General features: G+C 37.6%; 1 protein-coding gene and 1 long non-coding RNA gene across 2 annotated transcripts; one reads left to right on the plus strand and one right to left on the minus strand.

Annotated features, from left to right (window-relative positions):
* Window positions 1-1197: 1197 nt before the first annotated feature.
* Window positions 1198-9846, minus strand: LOC111070815 (transcriptional activator cubitus interruptus). Its single transcript, XM_022361772.2, has 6 exons — window positions 9327-9846; window positions 5950-6350; window positions 5213-5868; window positions 4639-5145; window positions 4419-4583; window positions 1198-4359 (listed from the first exon to the last, which is right to left on the minus strand). The coding sequence occupies exons 1-6, from the start codon at window positions 9362-9364 to the stop codon at window positions 1783-1785; spliced, it is 4344 nt and encodes a 1447-aa protein (XP_022217464.2). The 5' UTR covers window positions 9365-9846; the 3' UTR covers window positions 1198-1782.
* Window positions 9349-10777, plus strand: LOC121404181. Its single transcript, XR_005967791.1, has 3 exons — window positions 9349-9685; window positions 9759-10198; window positions 10277-10777. It is a non-coding gene; the product is annotated as an uncharacterized LOC121404181 (long non-coding RNA).
* The last annotated feature ends 6414 nt before the right edge of the window (window positions 10778-17191 follow it).

Genomic DNA, 17191 nt, shown 5'->3' on the forward strand with positions numbered 1-17191 from the left:
AAAGAGCTAAGGGGTAAATTGTATTTGTGATAGAAGTGGATGTGCGCAACGCAGAGAAGGAAAAGTTTCCGACCCCATAAAGTATAAATATTCTTGATCAGCATCAATAGCCAATAGTCTCGATGAGCGCCTAGATCTCTAAGACTATAAGAGCTAGAGGAACTATATGTTTTTTTCCATACATGTGATATCACGTTGTTACAAGGGTATTTTCGTCCCACCCCCTGCCGCACCCACAATGGACGAAAATGTGTGGCGTCCACAATTGAGTCCCCAGAAGCGACTAACACGTTCCATCCGGCAAAACCGGAGCCATTGAAAACTCTACTTGCTGGATGTATCAAAGCATTTCCTATCGAACAACAGAAAACATAACTCTTGCTTTCAAACGAATTCATTAGGAGCGGAGTATTACAACTTCTCAATTCATGCCAACTTTTAAAATCAAAGCATCCGAAATTTTTGTTCTTCATTCCGGCTATAATAATGATCCGATCTTAACCAGATTCGGCAATCTAAAAGATATGGTAATTTTCTACGATACTGCGTTTTTCGCTTTCTTGTATATTTAAAATTGTGGACGCCACACATTTTCGTCCATTGTGTTGTCGGAAGGGGCGGGACGAAAATACCCTTGTAACAACGTGATATCACATGTATGGAAAAAAAACATTTAGTTCTGCTAGCTCTTATAGTCTCCGAGTTCTAGGCGCTCATCAAGACGGACAGACGGGCGGACAGACAGACATGGCTATATCGACTCGGCTATTGATGCTGATCAAGAATATATATACTTTATGGGGTCGGAAACGTATCCTTCTCTGCGTTCAACACATCCACTTTGACTAAAAGCATGATGCACATATAAGTTATCGAATGACTTGTAAGTTTGTCTTGTTTGTCTGCTACGCTCATGGCATCTATCTCCTATATAGTGAGCCGATATTGTCAGCTCGGATTTATACCACAGTTCCATTCGCAACAGATTTATTTTGCATCCGACTCTCACAAGCGACTTACAATTTTCCAATCAGTTTGATTAAAAATCAGCTCGGAATGTTTTTGACGCAGAATTTAGGTACTTACCTAAGTGTAAGCGTAAAAATATATTTAACAGCCAGAAAGAAGCGTTTTCGACCCAATAAAGTCTTTATATTCCATAATGACTCTCCTGCATCACGCGTGCTCTCTCTCTCCCAATATACCTTAGCATTAAAGGGTGTCTTGCTCTGACCATCAATCTCTTCAAGAAAGAAAGTCGGGAACATGGTTTATTGTAGATTACTTAAATGTCTAAATATGTGTTTAGGTAGGTGTAAAAAACAAGTGTAATTTTTGTTACAAAAATATGAATATTTGTATTACAGGGAATTAAATCATATCAATGATTTGGAAGACACATGTCAAGATTGTATAATATTACCTTAGTACTTAAAAGCATTTTAGTTCATCTATGCTTTCAGGCAGTTATCATTTTGTATGTATATCTTAAAAAATTAATAGTCCTTTTTTTATCAAATGGCCTTTTCAATATTCTTAGTTATAATAGAAAAAATAATACTTGAAAATTAAATAGTCAATTCATATATTCATATATAGCATGTATATACGACATGCAAGTGGGGCTTCTTTTGGGTTTTGTTTTCCACTCAAATCTAAACAATAAATATTGGATTGTCTTGTTTATATGAAAATATGAACTTCGTGACTTGAGTCGGATATTTAATAATCTCGCAGGCGGTTTCGCAGTTTTAGTCCCATTGTTTTTTTTGACGCAGAGCTCTACTGCATCATCTGTAGATATCGATTCTCCTCTAAAAGTGAGGTCAGTGATGTAGTCATATCGTTGATAACCATATTTATTCCCGCATGGGGGTGAGTCGAGCTGCTTACGTCCGGCCACACGGGATTGTTGCTAGAAACTTGCATGTTGGTGATAGCGGTGGTTCCAGTAGCATGAACATGGCCCGCAACGGCGTTGTTTGTCTGCATCCAGTTTTGACAACTTTGAACATATTCCAGGGTACGTTGGTAAGTCTCTAAATGCATTGAAGTTACATTATTTAGTTGGTTTTCAGTTACGATTTTTGGGCTCATCGCAGAGAGACACGTAAGCTGAACATTTTTTAAGGCGGGTTTTATAGGGAATTTACTTGAACTATGGGTTTGTGGCCTTATGGTCGGCACTTGGCCAGTGCCATTTGTGTTAATAGATGGTGACATTTGTGACTGGCTTATGACACCGCATTGAATCTCATTTACGTTATTGTTTTGATGTTCACTATTCAATAGGCCTTTATCATCTGAAGCTATTGGTGTATTAGTAGAAATATCCGTTATCTCTGGTAAACTTGTCATTGATGAATCTATAATTTGATTCTGGGTTGCTGTTATTGGTTGTTGCTCAAAAGATAGTGCTTGGAGTTGGGTGTATTGGCCATTATCAAATCTCTGCGAGAAATTATTACATACAGTCTGTGCAGGACGACGGAGTTCAGATGCGTTTATCTGATCTCTTTGTGCGCATAATATGCCGAAGGCACGTCCATTTTGATGCGACGTACTATACGGTCGAATTGCTACTGATATGTCTAGGTTCGAGGTATGTGACGCCAACTGCTGATTTAATAAATTTCCAGGTGGTCGATCTTGATTATCAATAGCTGATGAGGGGTTTGCTACGCCAGTTGAGGTATCTCTATTTTCATGCCCCCTTCCAGACAACAGCTTATCATCATCTTTGACCAAATTAAGATACTGGAGCATCTCATCGGGTAATATGAGCTCTTCAACTTCATCCAAATTCACTCTTTCATTTGGATGTTGCTCAGGGATCGTAAGCATGTTCCCAGTGGTGACTGGGACATTGCAACCATCCTGCATTTGAATGGTCTCTTGCCCGGTTTTGAACTCATTCCCATGAGTATCACCTGTGCAAGTTCTATACCTATTATTGGAGTTTCGCATATTTGTGTCATTCAAAGTATGAGGCTCTAGGCTCAGATTCGGCAATAATGGCTCGGATTGTCGCCTAGATACACCATTCTGCACTGATTTACCGAACTCTAACCCTGCTTCCTGTCGGTAGTTCCCAGAATGCGGAGACTGCATAATATTGGGAGTAGAATAACGTCCGCTATTTTGAAAAGCCTTTTCCTGTTGATAGCTGCTAATACCATTTGATCCCTGCAAGCGCTTCAGATTAGTTGCAATCAAATGTGAAGACGGAGGAGGCGGAAGACTGTTATTAGGGACAAAATATGGATTGCCAGGCCTGTCGTTTATTTGTGCACCAGCGCCACAGTTTAAATTCGCATATTTGTCTGTGGAATTCGATCCTGTTGTTGGTGTCACGGCATAGCAGCTTGCAACATTTGACATTTGGCTGGATCGGCGAGAGCAGCCAGGTGAAATTGGGTCGTAAAGAGAAGCCGATGTCGTGTTATAGGAAGGGTTCGGTCGCATAGTAGACATAGACGATAACTGCGATGATTGACTACTACGACGACTTTGCATGCTGCCGTAATATGTGCTGGCATTGGAGTTCTGGCTATCTCGTCGATACTGAGCTTGTAGAGAACTATGTACTGATGCATAGCCCTGCTTAGTTAAAGCAGTGTTGCGATTCTGTGATTGAGTTTGTAATAAATCATCTTGCAAGCCGCCTAAACCTGTATTAGCAGGTACTCGCGCTTGAACTTGAGCCGTTGGCATGCCTGGCTCCATCTTCAGCTCTGTAATACGTTTGTTAAGTTCGCTAATCCCAATGGCACGATTACTTTCCGGAATATTGCAAAGCATCGAAGTACACGAGTTTATACCTTTAGTTTGAAGTCGACTGCGAAAGCGCTGACGACCCATAGAAGTTGCCCCCATAGAAGTCGCAGACGCATTTCCATTCCCAATATTAACCATTGCCCGCAAGACAATAGGTAGGTCGGCCACATCGACGTCATCATCACAGTTCCAACAATCATTTAATCCACCGTTTTCGGCAATATCGTCTTGCGTGTATGATATAAAGCATTCGGAAGCTGCGGCGCCACCACCATTTGATATTAAATGATGTGGAGAATTGGCATCTGATTCAGATTTAATACTGGGACTGGACATGCCTATCATTTTTCCAATATGCAGGTCATCGCTACAAGGGCTTGAGTCAATATGCTGTTCCTGCAAATGCTGTCGATGCTGGCCATTGTCCCTTTCTAGTTGAGAGTTTGCATCATTTAAAGGCAAGCCTTTGTGTTTCTTATTAGCATAGAACTCAGCACCATGAACGGTTTTGACGTGTTTTCGCAACGAACTTGGATCGGTATAACGTTTCGTACAGCCAGGAGCTTTACAAACGTATGGCTTCTGAAAAAATGTACACAAAATTTACAAATTTCGATAATTGTAGTATTTTATTAACTTACCTCATTACTGTGGGTTCGGTTTTGATGCTTCGCACGATCACTGGCATTACTGAAGGCCTTGCTGCATCCTGGATACTCACAGGTGTAGGGCTTTTCTCCCGTGTGCGAACGCAAATGTGTTTTTAGGTTTTCCAGACGGGAGTAAGCTTTGTAACAACCTTCAAACTATAATGAATGTTATATAAAAAATGTTTCAACATGAATTGAAAAGCAATCATACCGTGCACTTATGTGGTTTTTCACCGGTATGGCGACGCATGTGTACAACCAGCATATACTGCGCCTTAAATGGCTTTTCACCTCGTGAACAATTCTCCCATCGGCAGACGAAAGCTTTCTTGTTGGTTTGAATGTGGTCATTATTTATGTGCCTAACAAGTTCATCTTGGGTCATAAATTCAATGCCACAGCTACGCCAATGGCAATTTGTTTCAATGAAGTCCCCGGGCTCGTCCTTAATATCTGTTGTGTCGGCAGTGGTACAATCATATTCATTCGATGGAGTCGATGTAGAGGCAAAGTTGACAAATTCCTCCACGTGGCTACTCTGTCCAATCCCATTAACATTACCAGTGCTGCCTGAGCCTTTACTACGTTGTCGGCGCTCTAATAAATTCGAAGAGGCGCTATCCGCTTCTACTTGTGCCACGCTGTCAGATGTGGATGATGGCTGCTCCATGGGTTTGTTTTTTAACTGTCGGGCCTTCTGGTTTCCCTCGTCGAAGTTCTATTATAGCATGTAACATAATATCTAACACTATTAACATATTGCGTAGAAATAAAAGCACACTTACCTTTAAAGCAGCAACCTCCTTTGATTCATTTGGAACTGTTCTCGCTACCGGTGATTTCGACGAAAGAATGGGTAAGTGTAAGTCTTTTGGTTTGGAATCGCTTAGGCCTAGAGCAGCAGCGTTAGCTGCATGGGTCATGGAAAAACTGGCAGCAGCCGCCTGTTGCGGGGTCATGGGGTGCAGAAGTCCAGCACTTGCACGCAACAAATGTGCTTGTATTTGCTGTAGACGTGGTGCTATTGATGTGTGGGCGTGTGTCATTGGACTCAATGCACTAGCGGCGATATGACCATATGACCCACTAGCGGCACTGCTTGCCCTCGAACCATTCATAATCGTGGCTAGTGAATTTGGTGAGAATCTGATCATTGAATTAATATCAAATGAGTCCGAATATGGCGATGAAGACAGCGCGCGTTTGCGGCTTACGCTTGCGCGAATACTACCAGTAGCCGGCCGCGGGCTATTTAGTCGTCCGTTGCCATCAATACTAAAGTGAAAGTCTGTACTTGCCAGTGATCCAGCAGCGGCGGCTGCTGCAACGGCTGCGTGATGCAATTCACCCAGAGAACCCATACCTCGCGTACCCAAGAAGTCACCTGAGCCTAATCCAAGCCCGGCCAAGTGGAATGCTGAGGCACAGTTAGCATATGGATCTACCAGAAGGAGATTACATTAATTACATTTTTAATAATCTGACTACTATTAGCAGCTATGCTATGAAGCAGAGTAACTACCATGGTAGGATGCAGTGGGGCTGCTCCGTTGCAGAGAGTAAAATTGTTCCATGTATCCGGGAATTCTGTAGGCAGGGTGGAAATCGTGCGGTTGAGGTTGCCCACCTACATTTATACTATGAATATGTTGATGCTGGTGATGATGATGGTGACCAGCTGAGTTGGCTAGTAATGTGTGGTTGCTAACATTCCCAGTATTAATTGGTGTGTGAATAGAAACCGGCACTTTTATAGAGTCCGATGCCGCTGCTTCATTCCCGGTCAACGAGGGCGGAACTGTCACCGAGCTACTAACATCTGCTATCGGAACGTGGTTAAGGCATGGCGAACCTGGTAACACAGTTGCCGCCGCTGCTACAGCTGCAGCTCGCCTAGATGCTAGGAATTGTAGTTCCGAGTATCTGTAACATATAAATCCATATATTAAACATTATTTTTGTACACCTGGCTTTGTTAGAAATAAGGAGGATAATATGTAAGATTTTATTTCTGTAAAGGTCTGTAACAAAGGTCGATAATAAATCATATATGGGCAGTTCCGCCAAAAGGCCCACCAGGAAAATATCTTGAAAAGCCGATAGAAACAGATTTACATATAATTTTTTCCGGATATTATGTTCTAAATTTATTGAAAGGTAACTAATTTCACAATTGACATATAATTTCATTAATTGTGATCCGAAAACCTATTAATATAAGCTAAAGTTCGCGTTTTTGGTATTTTTATAGACACGTTCTTTTACTATTATCTCATAGGATTCGGATGATTCTTGATACAAGTTTTTCCTCAATGTCTTTCTTATATATTGAACTTTTCAAAATGTATATTGTTTTGTCAACTTTGCTTAAAAAAATTATTTGTTTTTGTGTGGTATTATTCTATTTTTAGAATTTAGTTTTTCCACTATAGAGTGTAGCTAATTCCGCACTAAATAAGCTTATAATCATTAAAATTGTCAAAAGCACGGCAAAGGTTACATTTTCTTGGTACTTTTCATAGTCCAACCACGCAAACCAACGTACGAGACTTGTACAAGAGACTCGCAAACGCAAATAAGCAAACGGCTTAACAAAGCACAAGAGCATAATTACCATAGAAAAATTATTAAATTCTTAAAAAAACATATTGGCTTAGCAGTAATGGGCGGGTTTTTACATCCAGCATTTAATCAAAAAACACCTTGAAGCCCAAAATAACTGTACAGCAGTTCTCCCTTCGGTAAGATGTTTGATAAAGATGGGCACACTGGTTTGCTACACAAACTCCTATAGGATGCTTTCACCCCCCTTCAATTCTATTAAGGTATATATATGTATGTATATATGTATATATATATTTCAGAAATCCTGGTATTAATAGAACTAACTGCAGCTGTAAAACTGTTCTACAGTGGTTACACCCTGTACTCAAAGACTTCGTGTAGATGTATGTAATATCCAGAGGGAAGCTTTTTCGACCCCATAAATTCTTTATCAGCATCAATAGCCGAGTCGATGTACCAAGTCTGTCATCCCATTCAGATCATTATTATAGCCAGAATGAACAAACAATGTGACCGTTTTGCGAACAGCAATACCAAATAGAGAACGAGGGAGCATGCGGCAATCAACGGCTTCGATACCATTTCTGACTTTTACGTATAAAATATATTGCTTAAGTTACATAAATCATAAGTTGTATAAACTTAATTGAGTTAGGCAATTAGTATAGTACACTGATTGGCTGTAAAATGAATGAGTTAAAAACGGAAATGTATAGTCTTTCATTTGTCGTAAAGTTAGTTTCTAAACAATGGCTATAATTGCATAAGATATACCAAGCGAAAGTTAACGTGTTCTTTAATTTTTTTAGTGTTTATCTTGCCATTTTAAATAAACGCTTACGTTTGGCTGTTACTGTCTTCGATTTGTTTAAGATTTAAGATATATTGCAAATTTTAGGATCTGTTGTCTTGTGTTAACAACTGTCAAAATTTGCCATTTTTTAGAACAGTTTAGCTATCCATCGTATCGTCAGCGATGGGGATAGCTCAGGATGTCAGAAACAGATTTTCCCCGAATCCACAAAAGTCAACACAAACGAGAAGGAAATTTTGAGTAGCTTCTGTGGACGCAGCTCTACTTTTATACCCGCACTCAGTCCGTGTATAAATATGTGAGACTATGATGTACAATATGGAATTTTAAATAATTTTATATTTTACTTTATTTTTGCTACATCTGTAATCTACATCTGAAATGTACCTACAATGTAGATTATACATATGCAATGTAGATTCAACATCTCCGCGAAAGGTCGCGCACTGCACACGGCAGAGTGTGTACGAGCGAGAAAGAGAATAAGTAGCGTCTGAAGTGCTACAAGGGGCGGGTTAAGCAACTGAAAATTTTTTCTTCATTCTGTCTATAATAATGATCCGATCTGTACCAGATTCGGTAATCTGATATATGTGTTTTTCTTAGACCCTGCTTTTTCAGTTTTTATGGATGCCACAGATTTTCGTTCTTTGTGGGGCGGAATTCCCACCCCCGGTGGAATTTTAAAATACACTTGAAGCAGTGTGATATCATATGAGTCTCGAAACAAAATTTGGTTGCTCTAGGTCTTATAGTCTCTGAGAACAAGGTGACAAACAAGACGGACGGACAGATGCTCGGCTATAGCATGCATAGATTTTCAGGGGACAACTGAGAACCGATAAAGCCATAGGAAAGCGGTAGTTCATGCTGATAAGAAGTGTTTTTAACATTTTTTGTAGTCAGAAAATGTGGGTTTAATTATTATAATTTATTAAAACTTTCTTTTACACGACGGTCATGCTAACTGCAAAAATTAACTCACGGTATAATTGATACTGAACACGGTCCTATTTTTATTGGATGGCACAGTTGAAAATTATTCCGATGGAATTTGGTATGCTCTATTGAATCGGTTAGCTGCATTGCTAAAAATATCATGCGTTATCACGTTTTTGGTAAATATTTCATACAATATTTTGACATTCTAAGAATACAATAGTTAAAATTTACTGAATTAAAGTGGAACCGTTTTTTATGGCGAATATGTGAAAGACATAATATATATGTACATATGTATTTATATGTTGATGGAAAGACCGAATATCAATTTCATTAAATTATTATTATTAAAAGTATTATTATTCGTATACATTTTCCAAGTGTACAAAATAACAGGTTTGATCAAACTTCAACGCTATTTATTTATGAACATTTAGGACTTCGGGAAGAACATTTCGAAATCGGCCGTAGAAACCGTTTACAGTGTACTTTGTACACTGAAAACCCATCAAGTATATGATCCCAGAAATTTACATATGTATGAATGTTTACAGATAGCTCAGTATAATTCAACTTACGCAAGGGGAAAATAAGTTGGTAAAGCGTACGCGTCCATGTTGGTTTTATTTATCCAGATTAAAGATGTTTCTAAACGTTTCTTTAAACGTCGTATAAGTTAACGTAATTTTATTTTTTCACATCATGGCTTTACCGTCGGCACTTTCGTATTAAATTATAGCGGCGTTTGGAAACATATTCATTTTAACAAGACACTGACACAAATAGCACAAAAGGTTAATATATTTCCGCTTTTGTAAGTAAATATTTTTCCAGGAACCACTCGTATATAATTCCCAGGACACAAATAGTGGTTGCAATGCTTGTTTAACAATTTTTAAATATATTCACTTGTTTCCCCAACAGTGATCACACGCGGGTGAGTACTGTACGCGAATCATGAGGTTACACACAGCACCCAAATTAATCGCTTAATTTATTTTAACTTTCAGCCAACAAAAATAAATTAAGTGTGACAAAGTCAATAACGAGTGTGTGCTGCGTCTTATTGCGGTGTTTCTTGCGAGTGGACTGAGTGGCAGCAACTCTATCTCTTGCAATGCTTCGCTTGCTTAGATGGAGCACCAGCACCGCACGTCGTCTCCTCTCACAGATACTGCTGCAGATGCTTACACAGATACATTTTAAAATACAACACAAGCGCACAGATACATGTGCAAGTGCGTCACAGATTCAAGTGTATAGCTACAGATCACGAACAGTCAGCGAAGGCGGGCAGATCGAAGATGGCCATACAATATACACAAAACAGAATACACATTCACACATACTAATTTAAGATACTTTTTGCCCTTAGAGCTGACGATTTGGCTACTTTTCCGCTACAACCGAATAAGGCTCAGCTCTCTCTCCCGATCTGGTCCAATGGCAGGTAGGTTCGTTTTTACGGCCTGGACGGCACCAACCGAATTTTAACGAATAGACTTTTATTGTTTTTGCTATGCCTCAGACGTAAAAACGATCGGCACGCCGCTCCCACATTGCGACTCTCTGGATTTCCCATCTCGCTGTCCTACAGTCGTCTCTCTCCCTATCTATCCCTTCACAATATTATGCTCTCTTTGATTTTTTCTTGGTGTGTGGTGGCATGTATATGGATAAGTTTTCATGTGTACATATACATACATACCATATATAAACACACATGCATACTGCATACATACTCTTAAAAATTCGAAATGAGTAGCGCCAAGGGTATAGTATACCTTTGCTCAATTAATACAAAAAAATAATAATGAAGAAATTACTTCGTTGCATCCGGGCTTATGATGCCAACGAACATGATGAGGTAAATGTGTATATTACCATCTATACTTAAAATAAAATAAAAGTCAGGCATACATACTCTTCTCATCTGAATGGAAAATGCGCAGCATAAATGTATAATTCCTTTTAGACTATCTATTCATTTAAATTTGAGTGCATATTATAATAAAAATTTCTTAACATATTACCGACATGCTCATGACATTTTTTTTTGAAAGTTTTTATCAATTCGTAAAAAGTGGCATATGGATATATATTTATCATTTTCTAATAATCGTGAAACAAAAATTACAACATTCTGTGCTTGCCAATTCTTCATATTATCCTTGCATTATTATGAAAAATCATTCCTCAAGCAGTTGTTTTTGTTTATAGCAGTCATTAAAGATATAATAATCCGATTTATATTATTTTCGGCTGCTTATCTTTATTAGCAAAGGAAATATACAATTTTGTAATTACAAAGTTGTCCGATCTTGACGCATCGTAGTTCTGTACTAGGTGCAGCAAAAATAAGAGTCGGTTTGAAAATGAAGGAGGAAGTGGTTCGCATAGAAACTGACACGACAGACATAGAAAATATACATATATACATACATATATGAATACTTTTTGAGTTTTGAGCATCTTTTTTTTGTGTTTTATGAACGTCTGGTCAAACCTTCAATACCTCGTAGATTCGAGGACTTAGCCTTGGAAAGAATCTTATACCAGCTGTTTTTAAATTCTAGATTCCAATCCTGAATCAATACATATTTTCAGATTTATACTTTTGGAATGTCTGTTGATACAGCGATATGTGTACATATGTTTGTACAAATGTAATAGCTATGCACACTAGTCCCTCACTTTTGATGCTATCTCGGCGTCTCACACTGGGCAAAACAGCCAATCTAGAGGATACCCGCAATAGAAAAGTTAAGGGGTATATTAAATTTATGGTCAAAGTGGATAACGCAGAGAAAGAAACATTTTCGAACCCATAAAGAATATATATTCTTGATTAGCATCAATAGCCGAGTCGATTTAGCCATTTCTGTCAGTCCGTCCATCCGTTCGGTTCGTCCGTCTGACCGTACGTAAATCCACCCGTTTGTCGCCTAGTTCTCAGAGTCTGTAAGAGCTAGAGCAACAAAATTTGGTTCCAGTCTCATGTGGTGTCACACTGAATCAAGTTTGTTTTAAACTTTTGCCCCGCCTCCTTCCGCTTTCACAAAAGAAAAAAGGTCATAAGGTCACATATATACTGACTGAGTTTGGGTATAAAGGTAGAGTCGCGGACAAATAATTTTACAAAGGAAAATATGCACTGGCTACAAAGTTAAAATTTGACTGCTGTTAGTAAAGCTGCAAATTAATTTCTTCATTCGTGCTTTAATAATGATCCGATCTGAATCAGATTCGGCAATCTGTTACGATCCTGCGTAGGTATTTTCGTATATTCAAAATTGAATGTGGATGCCACAGATCTCCGTCCTTTGTTGGAGCGGAAGGTCGTTTTTCCATTTGAAAATCTTCTGTTAGACTTTTGTGGAGTGCAACTTTTGTCATTGTAAAATTTATAAATTGAAACACAATACCCGGGAACTTTTTACAACATAACATTTTTTTAAGATATACATAGTCCTCAAAACTTAGGAATAATTATTTTCATTATTCATATCTTAAATTGAAATTAATTTTTATATTTTAGCTATCATCAAAAAATAAATAAACGAGAAGGAACGTGTGAGTCGCTTCTGGGAACGCGACTCTACTTATACCCGTACTCAGTCAGTATATACATTTTTGAGCTTATAATTTTTTAGAATTAAAAAAAAATAAAATAAAAAAATTTTACATTTTACATTTCTTTGCTACATCTGTTATCTACATCTACTATGTATATTCTACATCTCCTCCGCTAGGGGTTGCTCGCGCACTACACGCGGCAGAGTGTGCGAGCGAGAAGGAAAATGAGTTGTGATGTCGTTGGCAGGAGGGGGCAGGGGAAGCAACTGAAAATTAATTTCTTCATTCTGGCTATAATTATGATCCGATTTAATTCAGATTCGGCAATCTGGTAGATATGGTCATTCTCTATAAAACTGTTTTATCGTATCTTTAAAATTGTGGCTGCCACAGATTTTCGTACTTTGTGGGGGCGGAAGGGGGCGGGGCGAAATTTTGAAATACACTTGTAGCAGTGTGATATCACATGAGTCTGGAAACAAAATTTGGTTTCTCTAGCTTTTATAGTCTCTGAGATCCAGGCGTCAAACAAGACGGACAGACATGGCTCTATCGACTCGGCTATTGATGCTGATCAAGAATATATATACTTTATGGGGTCGGAAACGTTTCCTTCTCTGCGTTACACACATCCACTTTTACCACAAATCTAATATACCCCTTAACTCTTTTTTGAGTACGGGTATAAAAATGAGAAAATTTTCATAAAATGCCTTCCATTATTAAACGATACAAATTAAAAAAATATAATTTTATTATATTAGAAGCTATGACTATTCGTTTGTTATATTGGATGTTTTGCACAGAGTCTTCTCTTCTCTTTCAAACAAAAATTAAAAATGTAAAAAATTTCGTAAAAAACTGAAACTGAGAAGGCAGCCATTTTGTGTTTGCGGTCAAATAATTTTAGTTTTGGCGCTATTAGCACCAAATTTAGTATGAGTAAGTCCTCAAAACACAATTTACTAAAGGATTTCTAAAAATTCTGTTCGGTAACACGACTACCCGCCTCAGGAAGTAAGAGGAAGACCACCCCAAAGGACCTTCAAAGTAGGATCATATTCGTAAACGATTGGGCGTCGAAGATCGGTTCAAAATGATATAAGATATTAGAAGAGAGTTTTTTGAATCGGTAGGTATCGATTTTAGCACCAAAGATAAACGACGGCGTCTTCAGGAGACATGACTTAACGGTCCTGGGCCAGCAATATGACCTTTATTAACACTAAAAATGCGAAAAAAAAAGGATCCAATGGGCCAAACTTCACGAATCTTGGACTGTAGAAGATTGGAGAAACGGTATTTTCTCCGATAAATCTAAAATAAACCTATTTGGTTCAGATGGCATGACGTACGTTCGTCGCAAAGTCAGAGAACTGTATAAGGATGAGTGCCTCAAAAGAACGGTGAGGCAAGGAGGGAGCAGGATGATCTGGGGATGTTTTTGATATTATGGAGTTGGTCATCATCTTTAACGGATCTGTAAACGCAGTTTAATACAAAGCCATTTTAGAAGAAAACCTCATACCCTCAATTGAGGAACAATTTTCTCCTACCGACTGTGTCATCTTTCAGGATGATTCTGCTCCTTGCCACCGTGCAAAATTGGTAAGTAATATTTGTTTTAACTTTGTTATTCAATTGTCTATTGATTTATAAAATAGTTTAATTTTTCACCAATTGATTTTTTTAGATAAAAAGTTATTTAAAAGAAGTGGGAATTTCGTCGTTGGAGTGGCCAGGAAATAGTCCTGATCTCAACCCGATCGAAAACCTTTGGCACGCTATGAAGGTTTTCATTACGAAGCAGAGACCCAAAACATTGTCAGAATTGGACAAGATAATTGAAAAAGTGTAGAATGAAGATATTACAATCGAAATCATCAGGAATGTAATAGATTCAATGCCATCACGCATAAAACTAATTATAAAAAATAGAGGAGGTTCAACTAAATATTAATATAACAAATTTTGTATTTCCTAATAGTCGTGTTCTTAAACGCAATAAAATAAATTTTGTTTTTTCTTACCAAAAATTAGTAATGAATTTTTTGTGTATATATGAAAATTGTATGAAAAAGTGAATAATTTTTAATTTAAGGATTCTTTCGAAAACAAGGACATTTGTGTTTTAACTTTTGGAGTGTTTCCTTGGGTGTTTAAATTGTTTACTTAGTTAAATAAGTTTTTTTCTTTGGAAACATACCAAAACTTTATAAAACAGAAAAAAGCACTTGTTTTTGAGTGTCCACATTTCAATGTCCGCTACTGTATGTCCCATATCTAAGTACCACGTATTGATTAGATTAATATAAATATTATACAGCTGCACTAGGGGAACAAAAGTTCGATGCCTTCTGACAAACCTGATTTGTTTCTAAAGATATTTTAAGAATCATTTAAAAAAAATTTTCAGAAACAATTTTATTTAAAAATATAAGTACGTACAAAACGTTTTTATATAAATTTCTTTCGTCCAGAAATAGGTTTATATTTATATTTTGTAAATCGTAGATAAAAATTTGTAATAGGCATTAAAAAAGGCAATGTTTTTTTCTGAACTTTAGAGCAGTAAAAAATAAAAAAATAAAATACTTCACTAAAGAGGTACATATGTATGTATACATGCTTATGTACGAGGAAGAAATGTGTTGTGAGAGAATCAGTGTGTATCTGTGTGCGATCTGCATTGTACCTGCAGACACTGACTCTGAAATTTGTCAATGCCCATGCCCTGGCCGGGGTAGTCAACGAGCCACGATGTCTATAAAACGACCTTTTGGTAACCTGTGGCGTGGCTGAGGGCTTACTACTTGTGTTTCGAAAAAGTCACAGACAACGAACGTTTGGACTCAAGCAGATTCTCTGCCTGCGAGAGCACAGCGGGGCTGGATTCAGGCCTTAAAATGCGCTTGCTGTGCGCTCCTACGTTCTCATTATATGCCTTCCTTTTGTAATTTAACGTCTTATTCAAGTCATTCCAAGTCTTCTCTTCCCTCTATGAAATGGACGAAAGATGCCCTGGCAGCGGGTAATACATACACACATATGTATTTCTGTATGTGAACGGAGATGCATACATATTTATCTACATACATATATGTATATGTATGTATGGACATTTCCATGCACACATTTAGTCTTATTTTATGAGGGAACTTTGGTCGGTTCTTGGAAACAACAAAAAACCAGATATTTTTATATACATACATATGTACACATTTCTGTAAGTATGTAAGTACGTATGGTGGTATTTCTGTACACACACATGCACTTTTTTCGTACATATGTTTGTATAAAGAAATGTAAGACTTTGCATCTGCATTCGTCTGCCTATTAACTGCAGAGCGGCAAAAAAATGAAAGCGACCTAATCTGTAGGACGCGACCAAGCAACTTCTCCGTGCTCCAGTACCATAACTTGGTTCATCAGCAGGTTTTTAACTTCAGCTACAATTCACAGGCCTTTATAAGACGACACAACAGATGATACATTATATTAATAGTATTAATAATAATATTTTTCACCGTTGAGTAGGTACTTGGTTAGAAGTGTCGTAGTTGTGGATCAATTTAGGATTATCACAAATTTGAAAAATGCGATGTATGTACATATGTATGTACATGTACATGTACTACTCAACGGTGAAAAATATTATTATTAATACTATTAACATATGTACATATGTATGTATGTATGTACATGTACATACATATGTACTTAGATTTAAATATGTGGTGTCTAAAACCGTGGTACATATGTATGTACCACCTTGTGTCCATATTAAGGCTTTTTATTGATGCAGAGCACAATGACTTAATTTTCATTTTTTTTTTACTTGACCAGTACCAATTTTAAGGTCTTAATTAGTCTGCAAATCGAAACCCACAAAAACATCACTTTTGTCTTTAGCGATACACACACACATTATATGTACATACCTATATACATGTAAACGCTCATACATGCATACATGCATACATACTCTTAAATCCAGTTTCTTTCTCCATTAAGCGACAAGACAGACGCAGATTGAAGCATCATCATTATCAAGAAATTGAGCCGAACTCGCCTTTCGAATTATGTTGTCCGTCGAAGCAGAAAATGAAAGAGGAACAAGTTAGCCTTTGCTTGACCTTCCGACTATAAGATACCCGCTACTCAGATATATTTGGTGCTGAAACACAATTTTTATTTTGTTTAGTGTGGAAAATCATTGAATGCCATTCCGATAATTGTGGGACCAGGAGTTACCCCACCCACTACTCCTAAACCATCCTACTCATAATATCCCTCTAGCGGTACAGCCGCTAAGTATTAGTTCACGAAGGGGAGATGGCATGAAGCCGTCACTAGATCCTATTTCGATTGAGTTTGAATTTCGATTGCGCTGTTTCTACGCGATGCAAGGATTGGATTATCTCTGTACCATACATATCTATGTATATATATATGTGCTCACGGCATCCCCAATATTATAGTGGTATGATATCCATTAAGTCATTGGCTATAATGCTCTAAGTCTTGGAGTCTAAGACTATGTACATAAATATGTACATGTTTTTGTAAAATTTGTGAACGTGAATTATTAAATCACAATATTTTGTGAATTGTCAATACATTTAATTCATATACATAATATATACATATGTATGTATGTACATATGCTCACATTAATGTTTTCCGTTTTTAGTCTATCCAAAACCTTTCCATTCCCTTCTATTCTCCATTTTATCATCCACTGTCTCAATTCGCTTCGTTCGGTTGTCGCTACTGTTGCTTTGCTGATGAAGACATTATTTTACCCTTAAAAGGAGTATGAGCACTTTAGCACTCATACATATGTAGGTACAAATGTATGTACGTA

The sequence above is a fragment of the Drosophila obscura genome, unplaced genomic scaffold (genome assembly GCF_018151105.1).
Source record: "Drosophila obscura isolate BZ-5 IFL unplaced genomic scaffold, ASM1815110v1 contig_187, whole genome shotgun sequence".
NCBI lineage: Eukaryota > Metazoa > Arthropoda > Insecta > Diptera > Drosophilidae > Drosophila > Drosophila obscura.